Here is a 16328-nt window from a genome sequence, read left to right as displayed (position 1 = left end):
TTTTCTGTCTCTCTTACACTATTTTTAATAAGCCCATGCAGATTTACAGTTATATAGGCAACAGTGTTATGAACAAAAAGAGGTAATTTAGAAACAGAGGTCCAAGATGTTTATTTAGCAAGAAAACCAGAGTTCTGCAATGGAATGCATAACCTTTCTCTTTTTTTAACTATATTACCTTATGGGCAGAGGAAGAGAGAAAAAAGAACCAGACCGTAAACTTAGATCTCAGAGGAAGAAAAAACAACAACATATATAAAGGTCATAAAAAACATAACAGTAGAATAAATTAAGAACTGGGGCAGAAGATGCAATACTACCACCATAATGTATGTGATTCTACCATTATACGCCATTTAACCTTAACCATTTGTTTAACGGTCTATACAGTTACAAAAAATGGATTTCATTCAAAGCTGCATTTAAAGGCAGCAGTTGCTGCACCAACACAGCAGACACTGTCTAACTGATTGACAAGCATTACGCACCATCCCAATTGCCACTGTGCATGGACCACAACTACAGGACCCTGGGAGAGCATGCCATTGCTTCTGAAAAATTCTTAAAAAAAAAAAAAAAAAAAAAAATCATAAAATGCAGGTGCTATGCTATGGATGTATACAAATATATCGAACAGCCTGCAGGAAGAATCAGCACACAGCTTAAATTTAATATTTTTCCCTAGACAGAAATAGTCCACTGACTAGGACACCAAGTGCAGCATCAAAATGTAAGACTGTATGTTAAGGTGAAAATATTCTACATCTTCAGTAAAACTCCACACTTATAGAGCTCAAACCAAACATTAAACCTCTCTACGCCAGTCTAGAACAAAATAGGTGGCAATTGCTTTGGGGTAGTAAAATTAGTGAGGAAATTGACGTTGGAAAGAAGGTTAAAAACTTCCCCCGATGTTTCTCTCAAATAATACAAAAAAGGGGCAAAGCAAACTAACTGAAATAATTGGTCCCCAATTAACCATCTCTGGATTATTCTACACAGGTTTGTCTAAGTTTCTTTTTTTCTTTTTTTTTCGTAGACATTAGTTATGCGGTCCCTAAAGAACAAGCCCTATACCAAAACGTAAACTGTACTGAGTGGCTCCACTTTAAATCCAACTACAAGCACTCGCTCAGACACACAGTTCTACACTTACAAAAACAATCACACTATGACATGGAAGTTTGAGCCGTTTTGTTATATAAAGCCCCTGATTATCCATGAATGGTTATTCACCATACAGTTCTAAGACCACTGAGCAGAGCTTGCATGAGAAACATGCAGTTAAAGGAGAACTAGCAAGTTAGAAAAAGAGGCAAGCTGGGAAGAAAAACAAAAGACACAGAAACATGCCAAACGTAAACAAAGCATGCATTGCTCTTGTCCATATAGTATGTCACAATCTTTAAAATATTGATATTGATACATGTGTTACACTGCTGTTATCACCATCATATATGCAAGATTTAAACTTTGTTGTGCATGTAAATGTTTTCTTCCAAAGAAAACCAGATAATGTAGGAAAAAGATTACAGAAGATCATAAGTAAAAACAAGCAGAGCAGGGGACTGTTTAAACTAATGGAAAGTAGAAGAGAGCAAAACTAAATGGAGAGGAGTAAGATATTGGGTTGTGAATGCTTGTTGAAGGTTGACAGTGAGAGTGCTGCCCACTGTTTGGTCTGCTGTGCTCCTTTTGGTTTCCAGTTTTACTTTGCTGTCATCATCTGGACAAACTCTGAAAAATGGGGGGGGGATATTAGATATGTGCAAACTGATTTCACAAGAATTCTACAAACTTCAACAAAATAAGCCATTATCCATAAAGCCATAATACATTTGACCCTTGAATTGTTCTAAATACCTCAACCACAAGCTTGGGAGTTAAGCAAACAATACACTTGCATAATAAAAATAGAAATAAAAATATATAACACTATGCATCAATGACATTAACATGTGGAATACCTTCATAGTTGACCTGGCCATCACCATCAATATCTGCCTCCCGGATCATTTCATCCACTTCCTCGTCTGTAAGCTTCTCCCCCAGATTTGTCATGACATGACGCAACTCTGCTGCACTGATATAACCGTTTCCATCCTGTAAAGCATTAGTCATTGAGTGAGGAAAATATTCTTTCCCATTTTTTTTTTCAATAAGTGAGTACATGTTTCCAAGAAAACCTATTTTACCTTATCGAAAACTCTGAACGCTTCTCTGATCTCCTCCTCGCTATCTGTGTCCTTCATCTTTCTGGCCATCATAGTAAGGAACTCTGGGAAATCAATTGTTCCATTGCCTGAGGGGGGTAAAAAGATAAGATTTAGAGAAGAGCTACAGTAACATGGCATTATCTGTGGAAGGGTTTCCTCACCATCAGCATCAACTTCATTGATCATATCCTGAAGCTCTGCCTCTGTAGGATTCTGGCCCAAAGAGCGCATGACAGTCCCTAACTCTTTAGTAGTGATGGTACCATCACCGTCTTTGTCAAATAAGGAGAAGGCCTCCTTGAATTCTGGGGAAAAAAGCACAGATAATGAATTAAATATTATACAATTATCATCAAATCATATTGTTGGTTTAAAGGGATAGTTCACCTCAAAATGAAAATTCAGTCATTTACTCACACTCAAGTTGTTCCAAACCTGTATAAATTTCTTTTTTCTGCTGAACACAAAAGATGAAACCCGATTGACTTCCATAGTATTTTTTTCTTCTCCATATTATGAAAGTCAATGGGGTCCATCAACTGTTTGGATTCAAACAATCTTTAAAATATCTTATTTTTTGTTAAGTAGAAGAAAGAAATTCACACAGGTTTAGAACAACTAAACGAATGACAGATGACAGAATTTTTGGGTGAGCTATCCTTATAAGGTAAATGTTAATCTTACATACCAGCAATCTGCTCCTCTGTTAGCTGATCAGCCTATAGAAATTACACACAAAAAAACAGTTAATTATTATAAGCATAGCCAGATAGCACTGAGATTTCAGTCTGAAGCTTAACTTTATTTATTGCGTGTTAAAATGAACGGAACGTGTCTAACACGTGATAGCTTGTTTTACAAGTTTGATGATGTCATTCATGACTACAACGCCTAACTCAGGGCTGTGAATTTGCAAATTACTAAACGCAGTCACAGCAGACCAACGTTACGTTTCTACATTTAACTGTATTTGCATTTTTTATTTTTTACTATAATAGGTTCGCGGTTATAGGCCAGCTGAATGGATTAGTGCGCATGCTGTGGGAAACTAACGTTACTAACGTTAGCATGTTGTGGCCGATCCGATATATTATAAAAAGCTTGAACTATTTTTTGCACAAGGGACGATACGGGTCCCGTCTAACGTTATTGTAAACCATCGAGATTTTTACATATATTTTCAAACTGTTGCCTACTGACGCCGACATGAGGCGAGCTAGCAACAACGAATCAGTCAAGGAGGATGTGCTAGAATAGCACATTTTATGCTGTAAATGTCTCGCGCCTAATTGCATTTATAGGAAGCACTACCAAACGTCACACGGCAAGCGATAAAGCCGTTTACTCAACACTGAGAAATATGAAAACTGTGTATCCCGTTTAAGTGACGTTAGCCCGGGAGCTCGCGCGCTCTTTCAATAGAATGACGGTTAGCTCGCGAGGAGCTAAGCTAACACTAGCCCATTCACACCTATCACTTCGCCGTGGACGCTCAGCCATTTTTGTAGCAACGTTGCTCTTTGACTATTAAAATAAAGTGATATAAAGGCTTACTTACCATTGTAATTTAGTGTGAACTACGTTGCTCTTTACGCAGATAAAAAATGGAAACCCAAGCGTTTGCTTTCCGCCCGTGCGATTGTCAAGCACTATCTTCTGCTGCTTTGCGCCCAAATTTCAATATCACTACGCCTTAGTGTTTCGGTCCAAAGTGGGACGTCGCACTCCTTGACAACAAAGCTGTTACTATGGTCTTCCTACGCCACGTAGTCAAAATGTTTGAACTCCAAATAGCACATAGAAACTTTCCCGTTTTAGTTTATAAAAACGAACGTTGTTAATCGACTGTAAATGTATGTTTTATGATTATTCTTTTCAAAAGCCAAAGCAATCATCTGTAGCTTTCAGGTTTGAATGGATGGTGGCGGAGAGTTTATATATAGAAGTCTGATGGCACTCGTCAGCTGACCTAGGAAACGTATTTTGATTGGTTTTCAGCCACCTGCAATGCGTCAGGGAGTCCTCGATGAGTGCAGTTCTTAAAGACACAGACGCAGGAAAACGAGTAGTGCAGATAGTGCTGCAGACTGGCAGCATTTCAGAGCTAGAGTCTGTTGTTATATTAAATACGCCCATTTTATGGTCAGTACTGTGATTTTGAAGGCCTTATTTAGAGAAATAAAGTTTCAACTAAAAAAACACCATTAGATTTGAAGGGAACACAACGCGTTGGTTCTTGATCAGGTTGTGGTCCCAAATGAGTAATTGACCTAGAAAAGTTTGAGTTGTGAAAAGGTAGAGGACATACTGTAAGGAGAAAATAACTCATTCATCAGTAATATTTCAAGTATCTATTTTTTTTTTCCCCCTTTTAAATTTACATTTCTCGGTCCTGGAGGGCCGCTGTCCTGCAGAGTTTAGCTCCAACCCCAATTAAACACACCTGAACCAGCTAATCAAGGTCTCACTAGGCATACTAGAAACTTTCAAACAGGTGTGTTGGAGCTGGTTGGAGCTAAACTCTGCAGGACAGTGGCCCTCCAGGACCGAGATTGGTGAACCCTTTAGCAGATGCTTTTATCCAAAGCAACTTACAAATTATATAAACTGTAGAAGATCTTTTGATGAGCCTTTGTTTCTTGTGATGATAGACCCTTTTCACATTTCCAGGGTTCTCAGAAGTGGAATTTGTCATAGTTGGGTAAACTTTTATAGTGGTGAATGAGATAATACAGTGGTTCCCAATCCTGGTCCTGGGGACCCACAGCTCTGCACAGTTTGTATGTCTCCCTCATTTAACACACCTGATTCAGATCATCATCTCGTTAGGAAAGAGCTCTATGAACTGAACTGGGTGTGTCAGATAAAGGAGACATATAAAATGTGCAGAGCTGTGGGTCCCCAGGACCAGGATTGGGAACCACTGAGATAATACATTCAAAATATCTGTTCCCGTTTGCTCAAATAGCAAAAGAAAAACTCCACAATAGTGTTTTCACAACTTTCAAAGAGGAAAAAATAGAGAGAGATTGATAACGGCAGTCAGAAGAGAGAAAGACATTTCATACAATTTAATTTTACCGTCACTCCCACAGCTGCTGTATTAGAAACAACCTCAAAAGAGCTTTATTTTTCTTGTAATTTGTTAGAAAGTTAATAAAATACCAAGTATGGTGTTATAAATACACATACTTTTTTAAAATGAAAATTATAAAATAATATAAAACCTCTGCTGGATTTAAGATGCTGATGAGTTAAAACACTTCATCACAGTCTGTGAAAAGGGTCCATTAGGTCTGTTCTCTCAGACCCCATATACATTTGAGACAATTCCCTCATCACTCAAGGCTCTGAGCCGATCTCAGCAGGGGTTTGTAAATCTGTAATGAGTTAAAATAGCCAGGTGAGACTGAGCTCTCTATATGCATAATGAATAGCTCTAAATAAAGAAGTCATCAGTAGAGACACCTGATATTTTGCTATGCTGGAGACAATGAGTGCTGCTCCCTTTTATGGCGGTAGATTTTAATAATTCAACCATGTCTCCGTTACATCTCATTATGCTGGCAACACTTATGAAAATAGATGAGGGAAGCCTACCTGAAATAAAACAATGACAAACTACAAAGATGAATTGCTCCACTTAATTTATTGTCCACACCTTTCATTTTCATGCCTTTTTTTCAATTACATAGAAGAAACAGCCATTTAAGATTTACTCGAGGACACGTGAACACTTTTTCGTGTGCAGTATTGCACTACATTGGAAAAACTAAAAAATATATATAAAAAAAGGTTTAAATTAAAAATAATTCTTCCTATGGAATGTATTCTATGTAACAGAACTACCAGCTTAAAGTTGTTTAGTAGTCATGCAGTGCATGTGATGTACGTATTAGTACAATCTGATGCTGTATGCCAGTGTTTATGTACTAAAAAGGACAAATATTGCAACAGAACGGCCAAATCCATGTCCTCACACTAACTACAAATTTAAAGTAAGTCTTTAGGATGTATAAGGAAACTTCAGCATTATACCCTGTTCTGGCTTCACCTCAAGTTGTGCAAGCTTAAGCATTGTACCAGCAGCTATATCATCAGTACTACACACTACTGTAGCTTTTTCAGGAATCTCAGCATGCTTCAGCTGAAGAGTGACCGTTTCGTTTGAGTGCCAGTTGAGTGCAATAAGGTAGCGCTCATTCTGGTCCCACCTTCGCACATAGGCCATGGCGTGGGTCGAGTTGAACAAAGGCAAGTATTCTCCATGCTGCAGAGAGCGCTCCTTTGATCTTTTTTCACTCACAGTCTTGAAGAATGCACGTAAAGTTGGCATTTTTTCCAGAATGTTCTGTAAAGCAAACATGAACATTTACTAAAACTGCAGGACACAATATTGAAATGATGTAACTCTAGAGATTTAGCAGTGTGCACGAGTGCCTTACCATTGGAGTCACAGTGCTATTAGTGAAGTCCCACACCATGGTTGGGTTTTTGGTAGACTAAATGGAAGAATAACACAACATTTTAGGATCTGCTCTTGAAAAGCACTTGGACCTGCTGCCTACTTTTGATAAAAACCTTCAGTTGACCTACATCATCTTCCAGTCCGATCTCATCCCCATAATTAAACACTGGTGTGCCAGGCAGGGTGAGCAGCAGCAGTTGGCTCAACTTGAGTTTGCCAAGCCCCACTACTGAAGCCAGGTGTCCAGCGATACGCCCACCGATGTTCCAAGCCAGTTGGGTCTGATTGTAAGTGGAATACAATCGAGCAACAGAATCGGCAACTTCCAGAGCAGACTTGGACCTTAGAGCACCAGTGAGGAGCAGGTCAACACCAGTTTTGTTCAACACAGCAGCTATGTCATCAGGAGAGGACTTCTCTGTAACGCCAATTAAGACCCTGGAAAGATAAAAAAGTCAGTAAGGATGAAGTTATTTAATAAAAGTATTAAATGGAGCAAGTTGGTTAGCAATACAATTTCAAAGTCCCCTTGACAGGAGTTCAGTTTGTAAAAGTTGCTCCCAACGACCACAAGGTGGCTCCTTTACTTCACAAAAAGAATCTTCAAGTCCATTCATGAAGTAAAAAATAAAAATCAACTGTTTGGTGCTCACTTTTTAGTCTTTTCATCGGATTCTGTCTGATTGCGGAAATGGTCTTCAACGGTCCTCCAAAGGGATGGGGCTGCAGTGGAAACCTTCTCGACACCGTAGAAGAGGAATCCATCTACACCTTCTGCTAGCCAGCTGCTAGCCAGTGCCTCAAAGCAGGCTACAAAGACAAGGATCATAATTATTCCTCTGGAAACTCAAGTACCCAAATCAAGTTCAAGTGACAACATAGATTATTGGACAAAGAAATTATCTATTACTATTGCTCACAATCTAAGTCATACCTCAAGTTCCAAAGAGCTGACAGCATCATTGTCAAACCAGGGCTCTTCTCCTTTATAGTTAGGGGTAAGGTCCAAAACAATAGAGATACCTAGGGGTAAACACAAACATTTAATTGAGATATATACACGTACATTATGTGTACATACAGTGCTTAACAAATTTATTAGACCACCATCCAATGTAAGGTTTGTGCCACAGCTGCCCAAAACTAACAGTATTGGTGATTACCAAAATAATTTATGTTTCTGAAATGGTTAATCCACCAGTATGTGTAAGCTCTTTAGTCACAGTTGGCCAAGTCAAAGTCCGGACTTGAATCCTATTGAACAAATTTGGGATTCAAAGATAGATCACACAAAAGTTCTCAACAAAAGAAAGTCTTTGGGAACAACTAGAAACTATTTGGTGGTCGATAACAATAGAGACTGTGGAAATGTACTGTACATAAAGACAATGCCAGCAAGAACGCAAACTGTTATCAAGGCCAAAGGACGCCATTCAAAATATTACGTTTTTTTCCCCCCATTTCCATTAATTTGCATTTATTCATTTTACAGATGCTTTTATCCAAAGTGACTTACAAATGAGGAATACAGCAAGTGTTTCATCGTGAAGATGCAAACAAACACATGAAGTGCTCAAAATAAAGTTTCAGACATTGCTTAGAGTAGCATTAACTAGAAAAGTAAGGGATTAAAGGGAAGTGAAAGAATGTATATTTTTTATGATGAGGTTAAGTGCACACGGAAGAGATGATTCTCAGCTGTCTTTGAATGTAGTCAGGGATTCTGCCTTCCAGATGAAGGCGGTGAGATTGTTCCAAAAGGAATGATTTTGGTTATTATGTGTGAATAAAGACGATCTAGTTGTTTCAGTTTGTTATTTGCAGATTAAATGACAATAAAAACATATTTAAAGTTTAAAATTTTAAAGTTTGACAGATTCCTAAAATCGTTTTCTCCTCATTATGACGGGTGGTCTAATAAATTGGAGCACTGTACATGTACACATACACAACTGTATATTTTATTATATTTTGTAGAAACTGAGGTACATTTCAGAATTCTTTGATAAATAGTAGTCTTAAGCTCACCTCTTTTGTGTGCAGCCTGGATTACTTCTTTAAACTGCGATGCATTACCAGCCTCTTTAGAAATCTCAATCAAGTTCAGATCCTCGGGCTTGTCGGCACTGGACACATGGATCGGGCCTATGACAAGACCCTTCACCTTTAACTCATCCAATGCCTGAACCTTTCCAGCCAAACCTGTGGGAAAAAAAAAAGAGAATAAATAGGGAGATATTTAGATCACAGACCACATCCATGTTAATCCTAACTTCATTGTACCAGATTTGTCGATTCAGCAGCATAAGGAAAGAGTGATTATGAGTTTGAACATGTTCAGAGCCTGACATCTGCATTTAACCCCCAAACTGACCCAACCCTGCAACCCATTAACACTCCCTCCTTAACATAGATAATTTCGGTTGATTGGGTGTTGGCCCATGGAGTCTTTACCTTTCAGGTCTGAACTAAAGGAGTCCACGTCTCCAATCTGGTACAGTGCTCCATAGTTCCACCAGTTCATCTCAGGGAGGGGCTTGCATCGTGGAGCGTGAATAATGATGGCAATAGCGCCAGCCAGCATGCCCAGCCAACCAAGCCAGAACAGAATCAGAAGTGCCCAACGAACTTTAACCCATCTATTCAAGAATAGACAACAGTGATTACATCATCTGAGTAACTGAAAAACAGAAAAATCCACACCAAGATCTAACTTAAAGTAAAAGAGGTTTAGCCATGGTGCGTGTCATACCCTGGTGTTCCGGCTACTTTCATGAGTTCTTCTTTGGATAATCCAGTGAATTTAGTCTCCTCATCTGGAATCTTCACCTTCACAATGCCATTCTTCTCACTTACAGGTGAGATGGCATAATTATTTCTAGCCTCTCCCTCTCTCATGGGCTGCTTCTCCTGCTCCACCTCATTGAGCTCCACATCTTTCATATCCACTTCAGTTTCGTTGCTCATTTTGTCCGTTTATGTTTAATGTCCTGAAAACAAATTGAATTACATTAGCAGCAAGCACATCTTGGGCTGAATCCGAAATCGCCCCCCTAACCCCTCATTCACTATTCCCTACGTTAGTCCACTAATAATTATACTGCTCACTGTTCGTACATCGGTTGCGGTTACGTCCACTATGGTTTCGGACACCACTACAAATGTCTGTCGCTTCAAATAACGCCCTATTTGAGGGTATAAGGGAGATTTCGGAATCAGCCACTGTCGTTGTGGAACCAGAATGACAGGCGGAGGAGGAAGCAGATGTTTGACGTCATGGGCAAGACACGCATTCAGGCAAGATACGCTGAACGTTGCATCACCTAAAACAATTCACGCGGAGATGGCGACAAAAAACATAACATATTTTTATTACAGAAGTACTAATACCCAAAATAACAAGTACACCAAGGCTCTTTGGTAGACTAGAAAGATTTGGGCTCTGTTAGACAAAACAACAGTTAATCCAGATTAAACCTCCAGTGACCGTAGACATAGCAACCAAATGCCGGGTGCCAGGTCAGCATAAACACGCTCATCGAATCTAAGTTAAAAATATACATACAAATATAACTGACGTGGGGCTAAATGGAGCGTTTGTGAGCATTATTTATATATTACACTATCGACTCGTTCAAAGCAGTAGTTTTCAAAGGAACCTGTACATTTGATGTAAATGGTAGCGCGACATTTTGTAAACCGGATTGGTCCAGTTCTATTTGAGCCTGTCTGTTCACTGACTCATTCAGCCTGAATTAACACAGGTTAAAGAATAACAAACAATTTAAATCAGAAACATGCCAATGTAATAGTGCTTTTAAATATGAATAAACCATGATGTAGCTACGGCTCGCAAATATCAAGGATGTTGGCAAATTTAGGAACTAACGTTACGCAAAATTTAACTGAAACAAGACCAGATCTTACCAGTTAACGTTACACTTGAATAATGATGAACTCTTCGTTTAAATTATCAGTGACAAATAAGAAACACCCTGCTTGTGTTCGCTGGTACCGTTCGAGTCTGTATTCACAGTGATGCTTGAGGTTTTTATACGGTAAAAACGCCAACACGTTTCTCCGCCCACATTTAAGGGGGAACAGTCAAATCCCATAATAACCCCTAAAGATCCGACTTAAAAGAACAATTCGCTTACGAATCATCCACGGAGTGAAATCGCTTATATCTGTGGCATGTATAGAGAAAACAAAAAATTAATTTAAAAATGTTCAGTTTGTCAATTCGGTAGTAGGCTACGCGAACCTGCATTTCAGGCAGAAAATCCATTTTTGTAGCATTTTAGAGAGTCCACCTTAAAGGGGGCTGTCATTACTACCTAATTCGTTCTCCTCCCTGTTGACTGTACAAGACCTCCATAAACATGTTTTTGGGGGGTTGAATGTATTGAATTTCTTTCCTAGAAAGAGAAACAGCAACAACAACAAAAACCATTGTAAACGGGAATCTCAGTGTACAGTTTAGTTAGTTCTTCATTTCTCTGTATAAAGTCTACCACTTACCCAAATAGTTTTTTTATTTTAACCATGCTGTATTTATATGTTATATGTATAGTGTATCTTAATTTGTTTGTTCTTTAATATTTTATAAAAAGACCACTAAGTGAAAAATAGCTCAAAATGTTTTGCTTAACCTTTACCCTAATTATGTGCTTTGGTCATTTAAGCAGCTAAGCCTGATTAAATGCAGCTCCAAAACTCTTATTTGAATTTGCAATAGACACGGAGTACAGTAAAAATGCCTTATCAAACAGGTAGTTTGATGAAACAGCAAAAGAAATTCAAGAGCACAGATTTAAAAAATAATAACAAACAAAAAAAAATCTAAATGTATAAAACCCTTATAGTTTTAAACTCTTTATTAACTTCTATTGTCCTTATTTGCTTGTCCCATGTGCTCCTACTGATAAATAATGTCCATTCAATGCGGTACAGACCCATGCTTCAGAAAAACATTCACAACATATAGAGGACTGTGCTTTCACGTGTCTCCTATGGAAACCCCTCAGGAAAACTGAAATATGATCTAACAGCAGACATAGACAGTGAGGAGAGCACGTGCTGGTATTTTGATGAGATAATATGGAATATTTTACCATAACTTTGTTTGATTGGGTTAATTTATCATTTTTGTAGAAACACAAAGGTTCATTGTGTAATTGCCTGCATGTTTGTAGAGCACTATAAGTGCAAAACAAACTTCTATAGCATTTTTTTTCTAACAGAGAGGCGTAAGTGAGCATAGTTAGAGTGTAACACTCAGAATGAAGCTCCTCCCATCCAGTCTCAGATATCATGTAAACACATCAGAGCACATTGTGTCCATGGCTCATTAAGTACACATAGTTCTGAGCGGTGGCTTACAAGCAGACACAAACATTTTCTCCTTTTTGGTTTAACAATGAACTGTGGCTTCTTATCAATAATACATCATCTCATCATTCCTTATATGTGTTAATGAAATCAGAGAAGATGTGAGAGTATAAAAACTTGAGAACAAAAGAGCATAAGTGCTAATTTGCTCTTTCCTTGATCATCTCTCCAGAAATCAATCAAGCATCCTGGAAGGGACTAAGCCAGTCAATATTACACAAACCCTTGAGTGAATATACAGTAGGCTAAGTGTGAAAAAAAAAATTGTTCAACAAAACTAACTTAAACCACCTGGTTTGTGGTGCTGCAGTTAGAGCTTTATAAACTGGATAACCTTTTCCATTTGCCAAGACACTTTTTGACCATGCCCGTTTGAGTCAGCATGCTGTGCCCTCATTCCTTTCCAGGCATGTATTCACAGCACCAATTCTTGGATTGCAGCCTGTGAGAATATATAGGCCTGGCTTCATGATCATATCATGATGGTTACGCATGATCAGCATGAGACATCTGAAATATTCACTTCAAAATTTGCTTTTGAGGTAGTCTTACAAGTTATTCAATCCTCTGCACTAGAGAACAAAGCAAAATGTAGGCATATTAACCAAATAAAGCACTTTAAAAAATAAAATAAAATTGTGCATCAGTTCTAATCAGTGCAAATGAAGAAAATTGGTGTAAAACAACAACTATTTTCCACACATTTCTACATGGCATACAAATGTATTTATCGGCACACTGTTTTGGGAAGTGTATCTCTGCCCCCTGGTGTTCATGTCCTTGACAGTTTTTGCAGACAGTTTGTACTAAGATTTTGACTATACACTTATTAAAGCATGATACTCAAATGAAAGAGACCCTATTGCTTTAGTTAAGGATTTAAGAATAATATGCTGATATTATGTAGAATTTTAATTATTTATTAATTATTTCAAACTTTGAGTTTCATTTGCCAGTGCTATTAATGTAATTGTTTGTAATACAATGCTATCCTTAAGCCCTATTTTGTGATTTATTAAAAAACAGCAGGTATTTGTGATGTATGTATTTGTGCTTTATTATGTTTTGCGCAATGTGAAGTCAAGTTCTCCAAAAGACCATACATTTGCCTGAGCACTGTAATGAAAGAGCATTACAAGATAAGCAGTACTTTTATATTAGTCATTTGTAGTGATATTGAATTTTTGGCAAATGCTCCAAAATGCTGAGAATAATCTGTGTGATAAAAAAATAGAAATGTACTTCAAAGTTAAGTTATTTCAATATTCAAGTAATAAAAAATAAAAAAATAGTTTAAACCAGCTAAACTGAGAGGGAATCAGACATGTATATATATATATATATATATATATATATATATATATATATATATATATATATATATATATATATATAAAAATTTGAACAACGATAAAATAGTAATAATAATAATAATAATAGACATTGAGGAGAACATTTATTATTATCTTTCAGTTTTTGCTGCTTGGAAATATTGTGGTTTTGATAACGGCAAAAACGCATATTTATGGAAGCTTATTTCCTCCACAAAATAAAACATTTTAAAAGATAATTCTGACTTTTTATCTCACAATTGCGAGTTTACATCTCGCAATTCTGACAATATTTCTCAGAATTGCGTGTTATAAAGTCAGAATTGCGTGTTATAAAGTCAGAATTGCGTGTTATAAAGTCAGAATTGCGTGTTATAAAGTCAGAATTCTGACTTTTTTCACGCAATTGCGACTTTATATCATGCATTTCTGACTTTATATCTCCCAATTGCGACTTTATTTCTCAAAATTGCGACTTTATATCTCGCAATTGCGACTTTATTTCTCGCAGTTGCGACTTTATATCTCAGAATTGCAACTTTATTTCTCACAATTCTGACTTCATATCTCGCAATTCTGAGAAAAAAAAGTCACAATTCTGACTTGATGTATCGCAATTGTGAGGAAAAAAATTCAGAATTGTGAGATAAAAAGTCGCAATTATTATTATTTATTTATTATTCAGTGGCGGGAACAAGCTTCCATACATATTTGCTATGTGTACATGTTTTTTAATAAAATAAAAACCCTTTCTTTGATTTTCACCATACAGCCGGAGCCACCGGGGGTCAGTGTCTCTTTGATCAGCAGCTTCATATGAGCGGAAGTGACGATGTTCGTTCTAAAGGCGGGATCAGGAAGCGTCGCTGTGTGAGTTATTTTGGGCGCATTGAGTCTGCGAATAGCGCGGCGTCTGCGGATGAGGATCGACATTTCTCGATAAAAGTGTCCAGGTATGATATAAAATATGGTGCAACCTCAAGGTCCTTTATAGATACTGTTTATACTGTTGCGTTGGCCACTTTGGTTGTTTTATGTTAATTGAGAGTTTCTTGTCAGCTGTCGTTGTGTAGCGCTGAACGCGAATAAATGAGGCGGGACCCCCAAACGTGTAAATTGAGAAAATTCATTCATATGACCTGCTTATTTTCATCGTCATGTATTAATTAACTATTATCTCTCCGTCGCATTATTTACGGTTTTATAAATTCCCCGTGGTTGTGTAGTTTTCACTTTCATTTTCCCAGTAGCTCGCCTTCACTTTCCATTATCAGTGTTCGGTGATGTTACATTATAATACACGAGGATTTTATGAAGTGCTCATATAGCCTGTCTGGTAGGAAATCCGCTTATTTGTCAAAAATACATATTGATTTTTAAGGTAAGATAGGGACATTTGCATTTTAACAATAGTTAAAACTTATTACAAAGTATGATATCTGGAGTTGGGTAGGTTTTTTTCTTTCTCTGTTTTAACACATTCAGTGTGTAGTATTTTCTTTAGACTTGTGTACAGTTAGTTTTGGGGTATTCTTAAGAAATCATGCCTGTTAACATAAATATTCCTATATTGTTTCTCCTCTTTAAGCCATTGAAGAAAGTAAACCTGAATTCCCACAACCCTCTCTAATACAAATCAACAATGTCGTCGACATCACAAAAACACAAGGACTTTGTGGCCGAACCCATGGGGGAGAAGTCTGTCAATGCACTAGCAGGAATTGGGGAAGTTCTTGGAAAAAGATTGGAAGATAAAGGCTTCGACAAGGTGAGATTTACCAAGATGTTTCATATTTACTGCAGTCAGCCCTATGGTCATTAAATTGACGCTTCTTCTTTTTTCTTTCTTCCTTACAGGCATATGTTGTCCTAGGACAGTTTCTGGTTCTGAGGAAAGATGAGGAGTTGTTTCGGGAATGGTTGAAGGATACATGTGGAGCCAACACTAAACAGCAAGGCGACTGTTATGGCTGTCTGCGAGAGTGGTGTGACTCTTTCCTGTAGTTGACTCTTCTGTTGTTATACTTCAATTTCCCCCCTTGTATCTGAATACATTTACCTCACTATAACAATTAGACTTTTCTGACATCATTCTTTGGATGTATCAATATTAAATCTTGGTCCAGAATTGTAGAAACACTAGAATGTCTCTAGATGGTGGGTACACTTGCTAGATCACTGGTCCTTTTTTGTGTTCAAACATTGACACTGGATCTTTAGTTTTCACAGAATAACGCAAATTATCCAAAAATCCGTTCATCATATGCAGTTCGGTTCCAGACTAAATATACACATTCACTGGGCGCAACACAGATCCCACTTCCTGTTTATTATGATGCCGTTTGCAGGTTTTAACTGATGTCCTATATGTGGCACACTGCTAAGTAGTTTAAGGTTTATGAACTTGTCACTGTTCTCTAATATGTATTACCCAAAGGATCCTGTGCATAATGATGCCCATATGGTTTTTAATGCTCCCCAACCCCTAAATTGCCTTAATAAAAATATGGATTTGTTTTAACTGTGCATGTGTACCTGAAGATGCGTGGGCTGAATCATTCTGTGTAGTGTAGCCACTTAACTCGCGTCTTGGTTGACATCTGCTGCCTTGATGTTTAAAATGCTGCCTGAATGAAACTGATAAATGTTTTCATGGCTTTAAGACCATTTTTGAACTTTTGTGTTTTGCATCTTAGTTCTTTTGGAATAAAATCTATTAAAAGTATTAATTAATAGGGTGTGTTGTGAGTGTGTGGAATGAAAAACATTTTAATCCAGCTAAACGAGCTGTTACAAAAGTGGAATTACCTGTTCAAGTTTTTTTGTTTTTGTTTCATCGAGAGGCATTTGTTTAACTTTAGTTTTTTAAAAAAAACATAATTTTGGGAAATTACAAATTCATTTTTTGATATACTTTATTCC

The 16328-nt window shown here is 37.4% G+C and overlaps 3 protein-coding genes across 9 annotated transcripts; 1 reads left to right on the top strand and 2 right to left on the bottom strand.

Annotated features, from left to right (window-relative positions):
- Positions 1 to 92: 92 nt before the first annotated feature.
- calm3b (calmodulin 3b (phosphorylase kinase, delta)) lies at positions 93 to 4973 on the bottom strand. Of its 7 annotated transcripts, XM_081391042.1 has the most exons (7): positions 4598 to 4620; positions 4419 to 4486; positions 2905 to 2935; positions 2378 to 2521; positions 2196 to 2302; positions 1968 to 2103; positions 93 to 1737 (listed from the first exon to the last, which is right to left on the bottom strand). In XM_081391042.1, the coding sequence occupies exons 2-7, from the start codon at positions 4419 to 4421 to the stop codon at positions 1709 to 1711; spliced, it is 450 nt and encodes a 149-aa protein (XP_081247168.1). In that variant the 5' UTR covers positions 4422 to 4486; positions 4598 to 4620; the 3' UTR covers positions 93 to 1708. The 7 variants fall into 7 exon arrangements, with proteins under 7 accessions (XP_081247168.1, XP_081247170.1, XP_081247169.1 ...); XM_081391044.1 differs by lacking the exons at positions 4419 to 4486; positions 4598 to 4620 and adding an exon at positions 4812 to 4973; XM_081391043.1 differs by lacking the exon at positions 4419 to 4486 and having other exon boundaries at positions 4598 to 4667.
- An 873-nt stretch (positions 4974 to 5846) lies between these two features.
- slc3a2b (solute carrier family 3 member 2b) lies at positions 5847 to 10715 on the bottom strand. Its single transcript, XM_081391036.1, has 9 exons — positions 10612 to 10715; positions 9437 to 9674; positions 9139 to 9323; positions 8713 to 8886; positions 7619 to 7707; positions 7338 to 7483; positions 6813 to 7122; positions 6662 to 6718; positions 5847 to 6567 (listed from the first exon to the last, which is right to left on the bottom strand). The coding sequence occupies exons 2-9, from the start codon at positions 9649 to 9651 to the stop codon at positions 6223 to 6225; spliced, it is 1521 nt and encodes a 506-aa protein (XP_081247162.1). The 5' UTR covers positions 9652 to 9674; positions 10612 to 10715; the 3' UTR covers positions 5847 to 6222.
- Positions 9909 to 16135, top strand: banf1 (barrier to autointegration nuclear assembly factor 1). The gene is made up of 4 exons (XM_081391037.1): positions 9909 to 9981; positions 14179 to 14359; positions 14995 to 15174; positions 15264 to 16135. Exons 3-4 carry the CDS (start codon positions 15049 to 15051, stop codon positions 15408 to 15410), a joined length of 273 nt encoding a protein of 90 aa, XP_081247163.1. The 5' UTR covers positions 9909 to 9981; positions 14179 to 14359; positions 14995 to 15048; the 3' UTR covers positions 15411 to 16135.
- The last annotated feature ends 193 nt before the right edge of the window (positions 16136 to 16328 follow it).

Source organism: Scardinius erythrophthalmus (assembly GCF_964197995.2).
Source record: "Scardinius erythrophthalmus genome assembly, chromosome: 17".
In the NCBI taxonomy this organism is placed as follows: domain Eukaryota; kingdom Metazoa; phylum Chordata; class Actinopteri; order Cypriniformes; family Leuciscidae; genus Scardinius; species Scardinius erythrophthalmus.
This window is presented reverse-complemented; position numbering and strand designations above follow the sequence as displayed.

Bases quoted from the DNA above. Each gene is read 5' to 3' on its own strand.
- calm3b (XM_081391039.1), bottom strand. The intron at 2,522-2,904 runs GTATGTAAGATT...TTTTTTCCCCAG, and splicing joins AACAGAGGAGCAGATTGCTG to AATTCAAGGAGGCCTTCTCC. The intron at 1,738-1,967 runs GTATTCCACATG...CCCATTTTTCAG, and splicing joins TGGCCAGGTCAACTATGAAG to AGTTTGTCCAGATGATGACA.
- slc3a2b (XM_081391036.1), bottom strand. From the start codon at position 9,651: ATGAGCAACGAAACTGAAGTGGATATGAAAGATGTGGAGCTCAATGAG. The intron at 7,708-8,712 runs GTGAGCTTAAGA...GTTTACCCCTAG, and splicing joins CCAGGCTGCACACAAAAGAG to GTATCTCTATTGTTTTGGAC. The intron at 7,484-7,618 runs GTATGACTTAGA...GCCTGCTTTGAG, and splicing joins TCAGCTCTTTGGAACTTGAG to GCACTGGCTAGCAGCTGGCT.
- banf1 (XM_081391037.1), top strand. From the start codon at position 15,049: ATGTCGTCGACATCACAAAAACACAAGGACTTTGTGGCCGAACCCATG. The intron at 15,175-15,263 runs GTGAGATTTACC...TCTTCCTTACAG, and splicing joins AAGATAAAGGCTTCGACAAG to GCATATGTTGTCCTAGGACA.